This window comes from Bufo gargarizans, chromosome 3 (genome assembly GCF_014858855.1).
Source record: "Bufo gargarizans isolate SCDJY-AF-19 chromosome 3, ASM1485885v1, whole genome shotgun sequence".
Taxonomy (NCBI): Eukaryota; Metazoa; Chordata; class Amphibia; order Anura; family Bufonidae; genus Bufo; species Bufo gargarizans.
In genome coordinates this window covers 561,063,607-561,084,095 of record NC_058082.1, presented here as the reverse complement: position 1 = coordinate 561,084,095, position 20,489 = coordinate 561,063,607, and the positions used below count along the sequence as shown (strand labels likewise).

Below are 20,489 nucleotides of genomic sequence, written 5' to 3'. Positions count from 1 at the left end.
GTGAAGTTATTCTGAATGACCCTATGTGCACCTTGAATATTATCTACCCTTTTAGGGATATATTTAAAGTAGGCCTGATACAGCAGAAACCACTAAATTAGGAAATTGCTAAATTGGGAATTGTATTTCAACCCAGAACAAAAAATGTGCTTTGACGGACACTAAATAACTTGCCCAGCCACAACAGGACACCAGTAACGACAGATTTAGCGGAATATAAATTTGAGGCCTAGTATTTAGGCGCTGGGTGACAGGTATAGATTTACTGATGGAATTAGACTTGGAAATGCACAGTAGCGTGTGTGTGAAGTTATTCTGAATGACCCTATGTGCACCTTGAATATTATATACCCTTTTAGGGATGTATTTAAAGTAGGCCTGATAAAGCAGAAACCACTAAATTAGGAAATTGCTAAATTGGGAATTGTATTTCAACCCAGAACAAAAAATGTGCTTTGACGGACACTAAATAACTTGCCCAGCCAGAACAGTACACCAGTAACGACAGATTTAGCGGAATATAAATTTGAGGCCTAGTATTTAGGCGCTGGGTGACAGGTATAGATTTACTGACAGAATTAGACTTGGAAATGCACAGTAGCGTGTGTGTGAAGTTATTCTGAATGACCCTATGTGCACCTTGAATATTATATACCCTTTTAGGGATGTATTTAAAGTAGGCCTGATACAGCAGAAACCACTAAATTAGGAAATTGCTAAATTGGGAATTGTATTTCAACCCAGAACAAAAAATGTGCTTTGACGGACACTAAATAACTTGCCCAGCCAGAACAGTACAGCAGTAACGACAGATTTAGCGGGATATAAATTTGAGGCCTAGTATTTAGGTGCTGGGTGACAGGTAAAGATTTACTGACAGAATTAGACTGGGATATGGCCAAAAAATAACCACACTATTGCTGGTTAAATGCACTTGGTGTGACAGCTTGACCAACCACACTACTGAGGGTTAAATGCACTTGGTGACGGGCGCAGCTTGCCCCTGATGTAGAATAACCCACACTATTGCTGGTTAAATGCACTTGGTGTGACAGCTTGACCAACCACACTACTGAGGGTTAAATGCACTTGGTGACGGGCGCAGCTTGCCCCTGATGTAGTATATGGCCAAAAAATAAACAGACTATTGCTGGTTAAATGCACTTGGTGTGACAGCTTCACCCTGATGTAGGCTTTAGCCAAAAAACAACCACACCATTGAGGGTTAAATGCACTTGGTGACAGGCGCAGCTTGCCCCTGATGTAGTATATGGCCAAAAAATAAACAGACTATTGCTGGTTAAATGCACTTGGTGTGACAGCTTCACCCTGATGTACGCTTTAGCCAAAAAACAATCACACCATTGAGGGTTAAATGCACTTGGTCGCAGCTTGTGCTGGCGCACCACAAGACACAAAATGGCCGCCGATCACCCCAGAAAAAAGTGACTGACAAACGGTCTGGGCAGCCTAAAAACAGTGAGCAATTGAATTTCAGCAGCTCAATGATGCACAGCTGCAGATCGATCGATTAATCAAGTCCTTTGGAGGAGTTAATCTGCCTAATCTCGCCCTACTGTCGCAGCCGCAACCTCTCCCTACGCTAATCAGAGCAGAGTGACGGGCGGCGCTATGTGACTCCAGCTTAAATAGAGGCTGGGTCACATGGTGCTCTGGCCAATCACAGCCATGCCAATAGTAGGCATGGCTGTGATGGCCTCTTGGGGCAAGTAGTATGACGCTTGTTGATTGGCTGCTTTGCAGCCTTTCAAAAAGCGCCAAGAAAGCGACGAACACCGAACCCGAACCCGGACTTTTACGAAAATGTCCGGGTTCGGGTCCGTGTCACGGACACCCCAAAATTCGGTACGAACCCGAACTATACAGTTCGAGTTCGCTCATCCCTACTCCTGAGGGCAACAGCGATAAAAAGATGTCACTGGGCTCGGTGCATGCCAAGTGACACTTTTGAGGCTGCTGCCCTCATGAGCTATTGGATCACACAGGCACAGGCGCGAGATTTCCGGCATAATACAAAAATCGCTTTTTTAACAAAATGAAACCATGAAGAAAAGAAAGAAGACCACTGCAGGAAATAAGGTATTTTATTAAACATGGCAATGGTGACAGCTTAATATGGTCAAACCAGATGACAGATTCCATTTAAAAAAGGCAACCAACCAAAAAAGACTTTAAAAAAAACAAACACACATGAAGCCAAATAAACACTTACCCAAAGTGTAGGAAATAAATTGTCATATATGGATAAGGACTGCCCATATTTTCATCTCACCAACATTATTTTCTTACTTTCAGATGTGGTGCGGGTGAGAAGAGGTCGGCCGGTTGTCCTGCAATGTGAGGCTGGAGACACAATGATATCAGTTATCTGGAAGCTTGATCTATATAATTCATCCTGTGTAATAGGATACAAAATAGAGGGATACAATAAAATCCCATCATACAGCTCCTGCAGTACAAGGATGAGAAGTTACGGATTATCACTGAGGATCAGTAATGCTGAAGTATCTGATGAAGGGCTGTATGCTTGTAAGGATGCAAATACCATAGACACAGTCTTCACATACAAAGTACTACAAGTATTAGGTGAGTAGGAGCTTGTACTATTACATTTATTATGAGCTGATACTTAGGTGTCCCTATAGACCAGGGGTTGGCAGCCGCTGGCAAGTGTGCCAAAGATGGCACGCAGGCAACATTTCTCTGGCATGCAGAGCGCTGCTCTTTTAATAAACTAAGAAATGGCAGATGTACCACGCAGGGCACATTTCTTAGGCACACCTGTTGTGCCAGCCACCAGAGCAGACTCATGGGCTGGCTGGCTGCGTATCGGTACTGCTGTACACCAGTATCGGATGGTACAGTCAGATGAAAGGTGATTAATTTGGGGTAGGGTGAGCATGATGGGACAGTGTCTTGGCACACTGATGCTTTCTGTAAACAGTGCTCTGGTTTCTGAAGATATCTTTGGAGTGTTGGTCTCACAGGAGAATTGGATAGGAGTCCTAGGAGAAGGAGCTCTCACATGTGCTTCCTCTCTGTTCACGGTCTACACTGGAACGCCCCTTCCTGGCAGGAAGTAGGACCAGCCCACTCCTACCAAGAGAGGAAGAACAGGGTGGTTAACCCTGTTCCTGCCAACCATTGGTAACCATCACCTACATTCTGGTGGTGTTAGAAATTATCTCATCCTTGCTGGTGGGGTGCTCTGTGGGGCTCTCATTTTGTAATATTTCTCCACAGTGATTGTCGCTTTTGTGTTGTATTTTTGCTAAAATATTATTCTAAAAAAAATATCAAAATCATTTTCTTTAAAGTTCCTGGTCTCCACCAAAATTGTTTAATGGACACACGCAATGTAAATACCAGCGGAAAAATCTGCTGCAGTTTCCGCTGCAAAAACTGTATGACAAACCAGAACAAAACTGTGTGTATTCTCATCCATTTTGATGGTGCTGTGCAATATTGTGGATTTGCCTCAGGTAAATGCAAATCCGCAGCTAATCATTCATGTGTGACCCCAACCTAAAACTGCCCTAAATAAATTGATGACAATTGTCTGAGTTCCAGGTCTTTACCAAACTCATGTAAAATTCTCTTGTCTTCAAAAAATTGATAACGGGTAGGTTCACGTGTGACTGATTAGCTACAGAATTTCTACAACAGAAATTCTGCAGCATTTTTACCTGTACTCTGCAGCACCAATTAGGGTTGAGCGAACCCGAACTGTAAAGTTCGGGTTCATACCGAACTTTAGGATTTTTGGACCCCGGACCTGAACCCGAACATTTCAGTAAAAGTTTGGGTTCAGATTCCGTGTTCGGTGATTTCTCAGCGCTTTTTGAAAGGCTGCAGAGCAGCCAATCAACAAGCGTTTAACTCTGTGCCCTTAGTAGCCATCACAGCCATGCCTACTAATGGCATGGCTGTAATTGGCCAGTGCAGCATGTGACCCAGCCTCTATATAAGCTGGAGTCGCGTAGCGCTGGACGTCACTCTGCTGTTACCAATGTAGGGAGAGGATGCTGCTGGTGATTTCAGGGTGAGAATAGGAGAGAATCTGTAATCAAAACGTGAATCTAACTCAGCGATCTACATACATTGTGTTGTGTGGGTGCAGGGCACAATTTTTTTATCCTGCTCTGAGCCCAGTGACTGAAAATAAACAACTTTTTTAAGTCAGTTAGGTGGGCGGCGGCGGTGGACAATTTATGCAAGCTCACTGCACCAGCACTGCATCTGAGCTTTTGGGACATTGAAAATCACCATTTTTTTTATAGCAATTTACAACATCTGGTGCATTTGCAGACTTTGTCAGTGTGCAATTTAAGCTAGAAATACAGCCATCATTTTCAGTTTTTTGGGCCAAATTCCACTATTTTTCTGGCCTTGCAGCATTAGCACGTGTGAAATTCCAGGGTTATATACTGCTGTCATATTCAGTTATTAAACAAACACCCATTTGGGCAAAAAAAAATTAGTTGGCAGCCTTTGCTGCAGATGTTATTGTGAGATACCACCTTTACATACTGTCTTTCTATTCAGTTATTTGAAATAAAGCCATTTTGGGTACAATTCTTTGATAGTGTCCTAGTGTGTGAGATACACCCTTTAAATACAGGGGTTCTATTCAGGTATTTGAAATGCAACCATTTTGGGCAAACAAAAATAAAGAAGGCCTAGTGTGGATCAGAAAGTGTGAAACATACCCTGTATATACAGGGGTTCTATTAAGGTATTTGAAATACAGCCATTTTGAGCAAATAAAATTAAAAGAAGGCCTAGTCTGGTTCAGGACGTGTGAGATACACCCTTTAAATACAGGGGTTTGATTCTTTTATTAATAAAACACCTTTTTTTGTGCAAAATACACAATTTGTCAGGCCTTGCAGCATCAGCACGTTTGAAATTCCAGGGTTATATACTGCTGTCATATTCAGTTATTAAACAAACACCCGTTTGGGCAAAAAAAAAGTTTATTTTGCAGCCTTTACATAGTGTGGTTCTATTCAGGTATTTGAAATACCTCCATTTGGTGCACAAGTCTTTAATTGAGGCCTAGTTTGGTTCAGGGCATGTGAGATACACCCTATACAGGGCTTATATTCTTCTATTAATATAACACCCTTTTTGGGGCAAAATACACAATTTTTAAGGCAGCATCAAGACGTTTGAAATTCCAGGGTTATATACTGCTGCCATATTCAGTTATTAAACAAACACCGTTTGGGCAAAAAAAGTTTAATTTGCAGCCTTTGCTGCATATGTCATTGTGAGATACACCCTTTTATATATTTGGGTAATATTCAGATATTTGAAATACCGCCATTTGGTGCACAAATCTTTAATTGAGGCCTAGTCTGGTTCAGGGCGTTTGAGATACACCCTTTAATACAGGGGTTCTATTCAGGTATTTGAAATACCGCCATTTGGTGCACAAGTCTTTAATTGAGGCCTAGTTTGGTTCAGGGCGTGTGAGATACACCCTGTATATACAGGGCTGATATTCTTCCATTAATAAAACACCCTTTTTGGGGCAAAATACAAATTTTTTTAGGCCTTGCAGCATCAAGGCGTTTGAAATTCCAGGGTTATATACTGCTGTCATATTCAGTTATTAAACTAACACCCGTTTGGGCAAAAATAAGTTTATTTTGCAGCCTTTGCTGCATATGTCATTGTGAGATACAGCCTTTACATAGTGTGGTTCTATTCAGGTATTTGAAAAACCGCCATTTGGTGCACAAATCTTTAACCACTTCAGTCCCGCTAGCTGAAACCCCCTTAATGACCAGGCCACTTTTTACACTTCTGCACTACACTACTTTCACCGTTTATTGCTCGGTCATGCAACTTACCACCCAAATGAATTTTACCTCCTTTTCTTCTCACTAATAGAGCTTTCATTTGGTGGTATTTCATCGCTGCTGACATTTTTACTTTTTTGTTATTAATCGAAATTTAACGATTTTTCTGCAAAAAAATGACATTTTTCACTTTCAGCTGTAAAATTTTGCAAAAAAAACGACATCCATATATAAATTTTTCGCTAAATTTATTGTTCTACATGTCTTTGATAAAAAAAAAAATGGTTTGGGTAAAAGTTATAGCGTTTACAAACTATGGTACAAAAATGTGAATTTCCGCTTTTTGAAGCAGCTCTGACTTTCTGAGCACCTGTCATGTTTCCTAAGGTTCTACAATGCCCAGACAGTAGAAAACCCCCACAAATGACCCCATTTCGGAAAGTAGACACCCTAAGGTATTCGCTGATGGGCATAGTGAGTTCATAGAACTTTTTATTTTTTGTCACAAGTTAGCGGAAAATGATGATTTTTTTTTATTTTTTCTTACAAAGTCTCATATTCCACTAACTTGCGACAAAAAATAAAAAATTCTAGGAACTCGCCATGCCCCTCACGGAATACCTTGGGGTGTCTTCTTTCCAAAATGGGGTCACTTGTGGGGTAGTTATACTGCCCTGGCAATTTAGGGGCCCAAATGTGTGAGAAGTACTTTGCAATCAAAATGTGTAAAAAATGGCCTGCGAAATCCGAAAGGTGCACTTTGGAATATGTGCCCCTTTGCCCACCTTGGCTGCAAAAAAGTGTCACACATCTGGTATCGCCGTACTCAGGAGAAGTTGGGGAATGTGTTTTGGGGTGTCATTTTACATATACCCATGCTGGGTGAGAGAAATATCTTGGCAAAAGACAACTTTTCCAATTTTCTTATACAAAGTTGGCATTTGACCAAGATATTTTTCTCAGCCAGCATAGGTATATGTAAAATGACACACCAAAACACATTCCCCAACTTCTCCTGAGTACGGCGATACCAGATGTGTGACACTTTTTTGCAGCCAAGGTGGGCAAAGGGGCACATATTCCAAAGTGCACCTTTCGGATTTCGCAGGCCATTTTTTACACATTTTGATTGCAAACTACTTCTCACACATTTGGGCCCCTAAATTGCCAGGGCAGTATAACTACGCCACAAGTGACCCCATTTTGGAAAGAAGACACCCCAAGGTATTCCGTGAGGGGCATGGCAAGTTCCTCGAATTTTTTATTTTTTGTCGCAAGTTAGTGGAATATGAGACTTTGTAAGTAAAAAAGAAAAAAAAAAAGAAAAATCATCATTTTCCGCTAACTTGTGACAAAAAATAAAAGATTCTAGGAACTCGCCATGCCCCTCACGGAATACCTTGGGGTGTCTTCTTTCCAAAATGGGGTCACTTGTGGCGTAGTTATACTGCCCTGGCAATTTAGGGGCCCAAATGTGTGAGAAGTACCTTGCAATCAAAATGTGTAAAAAATGACCGGTGAAATCCGAAAGGTGCACTTTGGAATATGTGCCCCTTTGCCCACCTTGGCTGCAAAAAAGTGTCACACATCTGGTATCGCCGTACTCAGGAGAAGTTGGGCAATGTGTTTTGGGGTGTCATTTTACATATACCCATGCTGGGTGAGAGAAATATCTTGGCAAATGACAACTTTTCCCATTTTTTTATACAAAGTTGAAATTTGACCAAGATATTTTTCTCACCCAGCATGGGTATATGTAAAATGACACCCCAAAACACATTGCCCAACTTCTCCTGAGTACGGCGATACCAGATGTGTGACACTTTTTTGCAGCCTAGATGCGCAAAGGTGCCCAAATTCCTTTTAGGAGGGCATTTTTAGACATTTGGATCTCAGACTTCTTCTCACACTTTCGGGCCCCTAAAAAGCCAGGGCAGTATAAATACCCCACATGTGACCCCACTTTGGAAAGAAGACACCCCAAGGTATTCAATGAGGGGCCTGGCGAGTTCATAGAATTTTTATTTTTTTTGCATAAGTTAGCGGAAATTGATTTTTTTTTTGATTTTTTCTCACAAAGTCTCACTTTCCGCTAACTTAGGACAAAAATTTCAATCTTTCATGGACTCAATATGCCCCTCACGGAATACCTTGGGGTGTCTTCTTTCCGAAATGGGGTCACATGTGGGGTATTTATACTGCCCTGGCTTTTTAGGGGCCCTAAAGCGTGAGAAGAAGTCTGGAATATAAATGTCAAAAAATGTTTACGCATTTGGATTCCGTGAGGGGTACGGTGAGTTCATGTGAGATTTTATTTTTTGACACAAGTTAGTGGAATATGAGACTTTGTAAGAAAAAACAAACAAAAAAAAATAATATATTTCCGCTAACTTGGGCCAAAAAAATGTCTGAATGGAGCCTTACAGGGGGGTGATCAATGACAGGGGGGTGATCAGGGAGTCTGTATGGGGTGATCAGTGGTTCATAAAGGGTTAATAAGTGACGGGGGGGTGTAGTGTAGTGTAGTGGTGTTTGGTGCTACTTTAGTGAGCTGCCTGAGTCCTCTGGTGGTCGATCCAAACAAAAGGGACCACCAGAGGACCAGGTAGCAGGTATATTAGACGCTGTTATCAAAACAGCATCTAATATACCTGTTAGGGGTTAAAAAAATCACATCTCCAGCCTGCCAGCGAACGATCGCCGCTGGCAGGCTGGAGATCCACTCGCTTACCTTCCGTTCCTGTGAGCGCGCGCGCCTGTGTGCGCGCGTTCACAGGAAATCTCGGCTCTCGCGGGAGGACGCGTATATGCGTCCATCCAGAAGAGCAGGGCCGCCGCCAGGACGCAATCCTGCGTACGGCGGTCCTGAGGCGGTTAATTGAGGCCTAGTGTGAGTCAGGTCGTGTGAGATACACCCTTTAAATACAGGGGTTCTATTCAGGTATTTGAAATGCAGCCATTTTGGGCAAACAAATTTAATTGAGGCCTAGTCTGGTTCTGGGCGTGTGAGATACACCCTGTACATACTGTTGTTCTATTATTATTTTTTTTAATCGGGTACATTTTTAGTATTTTGTAAAAATAAACAATATCATTTTACTAAGTTCTTGTGTCATATATTATATTATAAAGCGCAGGCTTGCACTATGATGTGTACAGCGGCCAGAGGAAGCGCGATCCTGCGAGCGAAACGGCCGTCGCCGCTTGCTACAGTGTGTCCGCCCCAGGATCCTATATGCACTACCTTCTTAGGAAGTTTCCTAATAAAGCTGCAACATTATTTCAACTCTAGTGAGTGCCGCGATTTTTCTTCTTCGTTTCTCTCCATGAAAAGAACTATTGACCTGACTTCTTTGTCGCTGAGCACCACAAAGCGGAGTATATATAACCACAGCACCGGCTTCCTATATTCTGAGGCTGTATCAGTGAAGGCAGTGCCGCCTTGTTTTTACTATTCTACATATATTATGTTCAACACAGGGCAAAAATACTCATTGTACAAAACAGGATAGTCAATAAACAGGATCCTTAACATAAAGATCCAACAACCAAACAGTATATGGAGAAATCCGGCCCCTTCTTCCCCACATTTCGGACACTTGGAGTCAGATCTATATCCCACCTTCCATAAGAAGATTGGAGTTCTATATACCCTGTGTATCATATAGAGTTGAGACAGTCTAGCCGCTTCGCTAGAGGTTAGAGTAGGAATCTGTGCAAGGACTTCTTCCCATTGGCTGTCTGAGATGGGGCCCATATCCCTCTCCCACTTCAACTTAACTTTGAGCGGATATTTTTTCAGCTGCTCATATAGCAAAGTATTATAAGCATCCGAAATAGCCCCTTTTACAGGACCTAGTGCTATCAGTTTTTTAAGCATGAGATGTGATACAAATTGTAGGGGGCGCATTTTATCCTGCAAACTGATAGCGTGCCTTAACTGAAGGTATTTATGGAAATGGGTAGACACTAGGCCATATTCAGTGCAAAGTTGTGCAAATTGTTTTAGGATACCTTGTGAATATAGTTGACCTAAATTCCATAGTCCTTTACGTTCCCAATCATAAAATCCCTGCAGTTGGGACAATTCTATTAAAAGAGGGTTATTCCAAACAGGAGACAGCCAATGTGGACAAGCTCACGTTCATTAAAATGAACCAGGCTTGGATCCCTCAGGACTTATCCGTACCTTGTGCAGAATAGACATGTATACCGGCACTAACCAGCCATAGTTATACTGCAGCGCAATTGCTTATTCTTGTATTTTGGATATTTCTCAATCTTTTAGAGTGTACCCTAATTTAAAAAATATATATTAAAACCAAAAACCTGTGTTGCCTACCTCGTCCTCCTCCACTGCCGCTTCCACCTACACTGCTACGTCTACCGCCTTCTCAAACTCCTACTCCATATGGAACTCCACCTCCTAAATCAATTTTTTTATTTATTTATTTGTATGTATTTTATTTTATATAATTTCACTACTTTGTCAGTTACATTTTTGGGTGAAATTCACCAATTTTGTGTGTATAGTACCACTGCTATACCTAGTAGACAGTTAAAAAAAATAAAAAACAATTGTCAGTTACATTTTCAGTTGAAATTCAACAATTTTGGGGTGTGAATTACCACTGCTATATCTAGTAGACCGGTAAAAAAATTAAAATAAAATTGGCAGTTAAATTATCTGGTGAAATTCGGCAATTTTTTGGTGTGATGTACCACTGCTATACCTATTAGACTGGTAAAAAAAAACAAAAAAAAAAACATTTGTCAGTTACATTTTAGGGTCAAATTCACCAATTTTTGGGTGTAATATACCCCTCCTCTACCTAGTTGACAGCTTAATAAATTTCAATAATTTTTATTTTACATTTTTGGGTGACAATAAACATTTTTTTTCTGTCATAGACCCCTGCTCTACCAAGTAGACATTTTAATACATTTCTGTAATTTTTCTTACATTCTTGGGTTGACATTATACAATTTTAGACGTGAATAAACACCTGCTCTGCATAGGTGACAGGGAATAACATTTATAAATTCTTCAGTAATTAATGCGCGCCACATACATACATTCAATGCTTAAACTTTTAAAAGTTGTCACACTTTTATGCTTTAAGAATTTGTCCCATAATTCAACTCTATAATTAAAAATTAGAAAAAATTAATCCTCCTTTGAATGTGGTCTCTCTTTCTCATGCTCCCTCTCCGGCGTGGAACCCTTATTCCCCGCCACCCATGATCACCATGGTAGGCACAGAAAAGAACATCGAAAGTTGATAGAGCAGATATCAAATTGGATCGTGAACATCACGGGGACGTGCGACATGGTGGGGCAGTAAGTATGCACAAGCCTACACAAACTGACTGACAGGGGTCAGCCCCTGCAACTTCTGGGTCTCCAAATTGGGCACATGGCCTGAGCTGGCCCTTTACCCCTTGGAGCTGCTGGCCTGCCCTGCAGCCAGTGTATTGTCTGAACGTGTGTTTAGCATGACTGGAGGGGGTTATCACAGGTTATATTTCCCAATGTTTTGGGGTGTACCCTAATAAAAAAAAATAATAATATGAAACCAAAAAGCAATGTAGGCTACCTCCTCCTCCTCCACCGCTGCTTCCACCTACACCACCACATCCACCGCCTCCTCAACCTCCTACTCCATATGGACCTCATCCTCCTAGATCAAGATTATTATTTTAAATTTTTACGTATTTTATGTTATCTAAAGTCATTTCCCTATCCACATATGCTTGCAGAGCACTTGCTATGCTCTTAACCACATTCTGATGCAATTTGCAGCCCTCTAGCCCTTTCCATGACATTTTTACAGCCATTTTAGTGCTCAAAAGTTCGTCTCGCCATTGACTTCAATGGGGTTCGGGGTCAAGTTCGGGTCTTTTTTCTGAAGTTCGGCCGAACCCGTTGAACCCGAACATCCAGGTGTCCGCTCAATTCTAGCACCAATGCATCAAATGGTATGTTTTTGTCTTTGATGCAGATTTTACTCTTTGCGCTGGAAATAGTGAAATCCACAATGAAGATCACTGGTATAAATTGACATGCTATGGATTTAAACTCTGAACTATGGGTCAGTTTCTACTGCTACATGTGGAGGAGAATTTCTTCAACTGATTCACTTTGCTGAGTCTGTAGAACACTGCAGATTTGCAGCAGGAAATCCTGCAACAGCAAATCTCTACCGCAGCTAATCAGACTTGTGGATATAGCCGAAAATGATCTTCAAAATCCTTGTCTTCACCAAAATATATGAAAATTGTCTCCTCATCAAGTTCCACATGGTCATCTCCAAAACTGTTTACAATTGTCTTAAAAAAATACTAATGACATTATTTTTCCAGTTCCATCTTGTTTTCCTGTTATTCCCCAAAATCAGTTCTCTCTCTGGTGTGCTTGTCTGTACCAAACCATCTCTGCTTGCAAGCTCTACTTTATCCGATCAATATTTTTTTTCAACATAAAAAAAAAAAATATTATTGTCTTCCATTATTTATAAAAAAAACTATATCTCTGCCTTGTACACTCATGTGACAGATAATGTGTTCTGCTCTTTGGAATTAACAATGTGGGGGCAAGGTGAATGCCACCTTTGACGTGCGGAGCAGTTGTTACAGACAGGGATAGTGCATTTTTACATGTTTACACCCTTGGCATTTATCCACCTCCTCCCTCCCTTGCTCTGCAGATGCTTGCTGCCAGTGTGTATGACCAGGAGGCCATAGACCTTACAGGGAAATTTCCCGGTGGACCGATGCCTAGGGAGCCATCTGGGTCCTCCTCATGGCTATCTAGTAGAAGCTTTTGGGGATGTATTTTATGCTGCTGGTGACAGTATTTTGTGATGGACTGTAGTATTTGGCTCTGTTGGGGTGGTATAATGTGCCACAATATGATATTGCTGGCCCTGCCTTCCATCAATTTGGACCTGACCATAAAACCACTCTTAGTAATTTTTTCCAGGGCCACTTTAAGCTCCCAGTCCGCCACTGCCCATCTCCTCCCCCTGCTGTTTCTGTTTATCCACCAGTGAAGCTGCATCTGCCAATTCAATTGCTGAACATGATGAAACACTTTTTTTTTCAACTGCTGTACCAACCTTATGCACATCAGCAAATGGATATTCACTGCCTGAACAACCAGGTTCAGTCCTACCTGGACTGTATCCTTTCTCTTGTACACACCCTGTTCTCTGACCCCATATACTTCTGGGGAGGCAGAATGGAACTTTGACTGGTAATGGCCCAGTTTGCTAATGTTGTACTGTCTCCAGTGCACTGACAAAGAAGGTATTCAGCGCGGCTGGTGGAGCCACACCCACTTAGGCAAAATTACCCTCTGCAAGTGTACAAAACATTACCTCTGTCAAATTGATCAAATCAGGTAAGGCTATGTCAGGGCTTTAATATGCCTCTGGGTGAGGCCAATGAATAGAGCTGCCATTGCTGATAGTGTGTTACTGTGGTAGCCCTTACCCACCACCCTCCGGCTTCACCAGAATGGAACTTGTTTCTGCTTTTCTCACCAAGTCCCTGCAGCTGCCTCTGTCCAATGGCCAGGGCCCTCTGTCCCTCCTCTACCCTCCAGCAGCAGGCCTGCACACCAGAGTTCTGTGTCTTCTGTTGCAGGCCATAGCCTGTCCTTCCTTCCATCTCGCTTGTCTCCTAGTGCAAACGCACGGTCCCCAAAAATTAAATGGTCAGCACTTGCACCCTATGGCTGGACACCTGTGGGTATTTGAGCAATAGCTTGATCTAGCTGGCTAATCCCTGCCTAAGTTGTGATGTTTTATTTGGCTGCCCATGTACCGATCTCTGCCTGATTCCTGACTTTGACTCTCTGATGCCTAACCTGACCTATGCCTGATTACCTTTTTGATCTTTTCTGCCTGCCCTGACTTTAGAATAGTTTCACGGATTTTCAAAAACTCTGCCTGCCCTGACCTCAACCTGTTAGTGATCACATGGTCACCCCCATAAGTTAGCTGAAAAACACACCAGGACTACTCCAGGAGGTTATGGCCTGGTGGTTCTCCTGCAGCAAAGTCCAAATTCCTGTATTACCTGTATTACGGGTTAAAGGGCGAATACCAGTAAACTACCAGGTTAATGCCATTATGTTTAGCCCAAAGAGAAACTGGTTGGTTGACACAGTGTAACCCACTGATTGTAACACAGTGTAACCCACTGATTTTAACAAGGTGGCTATTTATCACAAGCCCAATGATGCTATTGCCACCGACTGCCAGTCCCTTGTGTTCCATACTGTATTGTTACTTCTGCAGTTGACACTATTACTATCCCTAAATGGCCACACTTCTGCCTTGTCCATGAGATTCCATATCCACACTGTTCTGCTGCTGCTCCAAATTAAAGAGAAAATTTTTGGACACTTGTTCAGAACAAGCCACTGTATCTTTCAATACTAGTTTGTGTGTATAAACACTGGCAGGCATCTGCCCCTAATAAGAGACAATTTTTAGATGTATGTATTTTTATTTAAAAAAGCATAACAAATGTGATGGGCCGTGAATTTTTGAATACTATAGGGTAGATTTATCAAAACCAGTGTAAAGGAAAACTGGCTTAGTTTCCTGCAGCAAGCAATCACATCCCACCTTTCATTTTTCAGAGCTCCTTTGGAACATGAAAGGTAGAGTCCTGAGAGATATGAAAGTTTCAGATACCAATTTTCAGGTCATTTGGAGTCCTTTTAGTTTGAGTCAAATTTATACATAGCCAAATGTAATTTTTGACCCACTGTGTTTACAACCATCAAGATTTCTGTGCCTTATTGTGAAGAAAATAAGGACTACTGTTGCTTACAACTTTCTGTGATCATTCTTAAGGGAATTCTATAACTTACACATGGACACAAAATGGATTTCAACAGTCAGGGTGTCATGATTCAGGTGTGGCCGATTCAGATTTGAATTAGGGCTAATTCTAGTGTGAACTTAGTGCCCCCATGTATTCACCATTTCACAATTTTACAGGGATCCTCCCCTGCAGGAAAAACACCAAGTCACTACCTCTTTGAGTAGCTTCTGTTCAGTGACCTTTGACCATGGAGGTCAAGAGAAACTGATGCATAACACTAAGGGGGCCAAAAAAATCTAGTTAGGAACAAGCTGAGCTCAATGTAGTACCTCAGACCTGGGGTTACTGCAAATTTTATATTGTTGTACATTATATATTCTATTGTTTGCTTTTGGTCGTAGTTCCCAGCATAGAATTGACGGCAAAGGTTGGCAAGGAAGAAGGATAACCACTCTGTTCCTCCCATCTTGTTAGGCATGGGCTGGCCCTGCTCCCTGCCAATAGGTGGAGTTACTGAGTAACCTCAGGGAGGAGAGGAAGCACAATGCCTGATCTTCTGCTCCTGTTACAAATCCTCCAGAGGATTACTCCAAGCCTTGAGGTTCCAGCCAGCACTGTGAACTGCTACCAGCAGCAAGACACTGCTGCAAGGAATGGGATTACATCCAAGCCACTCATCACCAAAGTACTACTAGACCAGTATCATCTAAGTGCGTAAATGCCACCAACCAACCTGGCCTCATATCCTTGCTGGTCACCAGGAGGATTTGCACTTGAAATACATAACGTAGCAGCAGGTTTCAAGTTCTATCTTGTACTTAGTAAAAAAAATGACTTTGTTATGTTTAACTCTGTCCTCCTTCTTTAGTTCTATAATTCCACATCACTGATCCCCAGGGAGCAATGACCTGAGGGAATTTACCATGATACAACCCTTCATTGGGACTATTACCACTTCTATCCTCTACATGAGATCCTCAGGGGGTCGCTGCATTAGGACAGGCAGAGTTCATACAATCCAGTTAATAGGCCAAATATCAGGATGGGCAGCTCAGGATCAATACAAGAATCACGCAGAGGTCAGGTCAGGCAGCAAAGGTTCAAATCCAGTTAACAGGCAGAGATTAGGAATAAAGATAAAATTCTATACAGTCTACCTTCACAGTGAACTCGCAAGCTACAATTCCTATTGCTGACGCATTCTCCCAAAAAAGAAATTGCCCTAAATAGAGAAGGCTCAGCCATAGGCTGGCAAATTAGGATGCTTGTGCCGGCCCTTTGAGGGAACACTGCACTCTACTGGTCGGGAAAGGCACTGCATGGAAGGAGAAGGCTTCAGCCAGTGTGGAGTGTATGGAGAAGAGCTACTCCAGCAGATGGACCTGCTGGGAAAGAGCAGAGAGAGACTAGCAGTCTTGGACCACCAGGAAAACAGAGCGGGTGGACAGGTTCTGGCAGCCATGCCTGCTGGGAGCAGGGAAATGCTGGAGGGCATGGACCACAAGTGTCACACAGGGACCAATTTTGAACTTAAAGCGACCCTAAAAATTTTTTTCTAAAACTGGCCCCGTGTTGTAGGTTGGGCTAAATTTGCCCCAGGCATGGCCAACAAAGGCAAAAATAAGAAGAGCGCTATTATATCATGCGACGAGGCAGAGGGTGTGGCTTGTTCATGGACTGTGAAGTGATGCCTGTGTGGCAGGCGCAGCACTATGAAGTGCCTTTTGTGCTGTAGAATTTTGATATCTCTAACGTTTTAGTCCAACCAGAATGTCTGTTACTCTGCTTTAATTCTTCTAGCGCCGTTCTATGGAAACAGTAGGTTTAAAGAGCACACCAAATGCTTGAAATAACTTTATTAACTTCAACTTTTCTTCATATATCACTGCCGCCTCCACAGCAGATAGTCCATGTACAAAACACGTGTTAAATAAAGTATCATAAAATGGCGGTATGCATAAGATGGTCGTTCAACTGTTCAATCTTATCATTCAACATAAAATGGTGGATATATTTCTCTCTTCAGTATCTGTACTCTCACTTTAAGTTATTTAAGCACTTTATGATCTCTCTGAGAGGTATACAGTGGGATGCGAATGTTTGGGCAACCTTGTTAATCGTCATGATTTTCCTGTATAAATTGTTGGTTGTAACGATAAAAAATGTCAGTAAGGCCCCATGCACACTGCCGTGTTTCACAGCCGTGTGCGGGCCGTGGAACCGCGGCCTGGATCCCTCCTGAGAGCAGGAGCGCACGGCGTCACTGGTTGCTATGACGCCGTGCGCTCCCTGCTGCCGCCGCAATACAGTAATACACTGGTATGATCTATACCAGTGTATTACTGTACTGTGCCGGCAGCAGGGAGCGCACGGCGTCATAGCAACCAGTGACGCCGTGCGCTCCTGCTCTCAGGAGGGATCCAGGCCGCGGTTCCACGGCCCGCACACGGCTGTGAAACACGGCAGTGTGCATGGGGCCTTAAATATATCATATAGGAGGCACACACAGTGATATTTGAGAAGTGAAATTAAGTTTATTGAGTTTACAGAAAGTGTGCTATAATTGTTTAAACAAAATTAGGCAGGTGCATAAATTTGGGCACCACAAAAAAAGAAATGAAATCAATATTTAGTAGATCCTCTTTTTGCAGAAATTCTGGTTGAAGGTATTTTGGACCATTCCTCTTTACAAAACATCTTTAGTTCATTCAGGTTTGATGGCTTCCGAGCATGGACAGCTCTCTGTAAGTCACACCACAGATTTTGAATTATATTCAGGTCTGTGGACTGAGATGGCCATTCCAGAACGTTGTACTTGTTCCTCTGGATAAATGCCTTAGTGGATTTTGAGCAGTTTTTAGGGCCATTGTCTTGTTGAAAGATCCAGCCCCGGCGCAGCTTCAGCTTTGTCACGGATTCCTGGACATTGGTCTCCAGAATCTGCTGATACTGAGTGGAATCCATGCGTCCCTCAACTTTGACAAGATTCCCAGTCCCTGCACTGGCCACACAGCCCCACAGCATGATGGAACCACCACCATATTTTACTGTAGGTAGCAGGTGTTTTTCTTGGAATGCTGTGTTCTTTTTCCTCCATGCATAGCGCCTCTTGTTATGGCCAAACAACTAAATTTTAGTTTCATCAGTCCACAGCACCTAATTCCAAAATGAAGCTGGCTTGTCCAAATGTGCTTTAGCCGACCTCCAGCGGCACTTTTTGTGCTGTGGGTGGAGAAAAGGCTTCCTCTGCATCCCTCTCGCATACAGCATCTCCTTGTGTAAAGTGTGCTGAATGGTTGAACGATGCACAGTGACTCCATCTGCAGCAAGATGATGTTGTAGGTCTTTGGTGCTGGTCTGTGGGTTGACTCTGACTGTTCTCAACATTCGTCGCTCCTGTCTATCCGAGATTTTTCTTGGTCTGCCACTTCGAGCCTTAACTTGAACTGAGCCTGTGGTCTTCCATTTCCTCAATATGTTCCTAACTGTGGAAACAGACGGCGGAAATCTCTGAGACAGCTTTCTGTATCCTTCCCCTAAACCATGATGGTGAACAATCTTTGTCTTCAGGTCATTTGAGAGTTGTTTTGAGACCCCCATGTTGCTACTCTTCAGAGAAAATTAAAAGAGGAGGGAAACTTACAATTGACCCCCTTAAATACTCTTTCTCATAATTGGATTCACCTGTGTATGTAGGTCAGGGGTCACTGAGCTTACCAAGCCAATTTGAGTTCCAATAATTAGTTATAACGGTTTTGGAATCAATAAAATGACAACAACAGAGACCACATGTAGCACCTGCCTAATTGTGTTTAAACAATTATAGCACACTTTCTGTAAATCCAATAAACTTCATTTCACTTCTCAAATATCACTGTGTGTATCTCCTATATGATAGATTTAACTGACATTTTTTATCGTAACAATCAACGATTTATACAGGAAAATCATGACGATTAACAAGGTTCCCCAAACTTTTGCATCCCACTGTATCTGAGGTTTAACCAATAATTCTACTTGCTCAACTTGGTTTGCCGTTTGCAGTATGCAGTTAGCAGTAACTATTTGCAGATTGGTTGCTTAGTTTGCTTCCTATGGCTCAGTATGATCTGGTATGAGCAGTTTGCAGTTTGTTGGAACTGTAAACACATAACTAGCTCAGTATACAGTTCTAATTTATAATACTAACAATAGAAACATTATATAACAGTTCTAAATACCTATTTTGGCCTCTTGCTTCCATAAAACTCAGCTCTTATTGGAGTGAATGTCTTTCAGCTCCTCTCCTCTGGTTTAATGATTTTAGCAGCTTCTGCTAGTGAATTTCCCACACAGGCTCAGTGTGAGGCTGGATGTGATTGGTCAAGACTCCTGCTCAGTAACAACAGTTTAACTCTATGCTTTCTGTTGTTTCTTCTGTGTCATTGAGCTTACCTTACATTCATTTTACTGAATCTTAGAGGCATATTACCTTTTCTGCTTCATTGAACACAATATATAACTGTTACATGACATCCAAAACATGAAGTCACTGTAAATAACGCTGCTTTGGTCTTTAACATATAAACATAGGAACTGTATTACATTATTAGCAGGTTTAGCTATATATACATATAAGTCATATTAGAAACCTAGGACAGGTCTTAGCTGGCCAGCTACAGTCTGTATGGTTGAAGAGCAGAACTGGTAACTCAAAAACTGGTTGTCACGGTCATGGTCGTGACTCCTGAACCGCAGGCTTTTGCCTGCGGTTTGGTTTGGTTGTTCAACCATAGGTGAGGGCCGCTACTATGTTGCCTCACTTGTGGTTGCCGCGGGCAACAAGTTGTTATTTTGTATGTCGCAGCATAGCAGCCTGAGCTGGTGCTAGGCAGCTTGCTGCAAAGTGCATGCGGTTGCACCTGACAACCTATCTTTGTTAGGTGTGTCTTTTGTATGTCTGGTGTGCACAGGGTTTTAGTTATGTGTGCACTTTCCCCTTTAAGTGGCTTCCATCCCTTGCCTGGTGTAGGAAGGGTTAACTCCCTCTTTGTGTGAACACTGGGTGTGGGTGTGGCTACAGGGGCTATTTAACCTCAGTTGAGACCTGATGTCTGAGGCGTACTCCAGCCTTGTAGTAAGCTGGAGGCACCCTCCTGGTCTCTAATACCATCTGCCAGTGAGGGCCACCCTTGTGGTCATAAAATGTTATACATGATGTTTAGTTGATGTTCTTTTCTCTTTCATATTTTATGCACCTATGGATCTGGGTTCCTGTGTGTTTGTGTGTGTGTGCTGCGTCCATTTATGTTTGGGTGTGGACACTAGCTTGTATTGCACAGGATCCAGTCTGTGTGTCTGTGGCAGGTAGGTGTGGAAGTACTCTTCATCCTCCTGCCATATCCATAGGCTGTTCATGTTCCTATCCCCTTGCAGCTTGGCCACTTTAGACTCCTGTTTCTCTGTGTCAAGGAGGAACGGGCTGTCTACTCAGCTCCTAGCTGAGGGATCTGCGGAGGGTGAGTTGGGATCCGAGGTTCCTGAGCATGAGCCCTCCTACCTTCAAGGTCGGCTCATGTAGCTAGGAGTCAGGGTCAGATTAGGGATGCTCTAGGAGGTGACCTGCTCCCTAATTCTGTGGTCCTGGCCAAGTAGCGACCTACCATCTTCTGGCATCGCACGGCTGAGGGTTTTCCCCGTCCTCAGCCGTGACACTGGTGTACTGAATAGTTATTGGGGCAGACTGCCTCATGACTTCTTCATTGGAGAGTCAATGACCAAGCTTGCCCTGTTACCGACAGATTGGGTGGCAGCTCATTTTTATGTTTAATTAAACCTTCAGCA

General features: G+C 42.5%; 1 protein-coding gene across 1 annotated transcript in view; it reads left to right on the top strand.

The window, feature by feature from the left end:
- The window catches only part of LOC122931825 (cell surface glycoprotein CD200 receptor 1-like), a 56,338-nt gene that overhangs the window by 27,315 nt on the left and 8,534 nt on the right, over nt 1–20,489 (top strand). Inside the window, exon 2 of the mRNA XM_044285882.1 lies at nt 2,317–2,607. Coding sequence (XP_044141817.1) covers nt 2,317–2,607 — 291 coding nt within the window. The remainder of the gene's footprint in view (nt 1–2,316; nt 2,608–20,489) is intronic.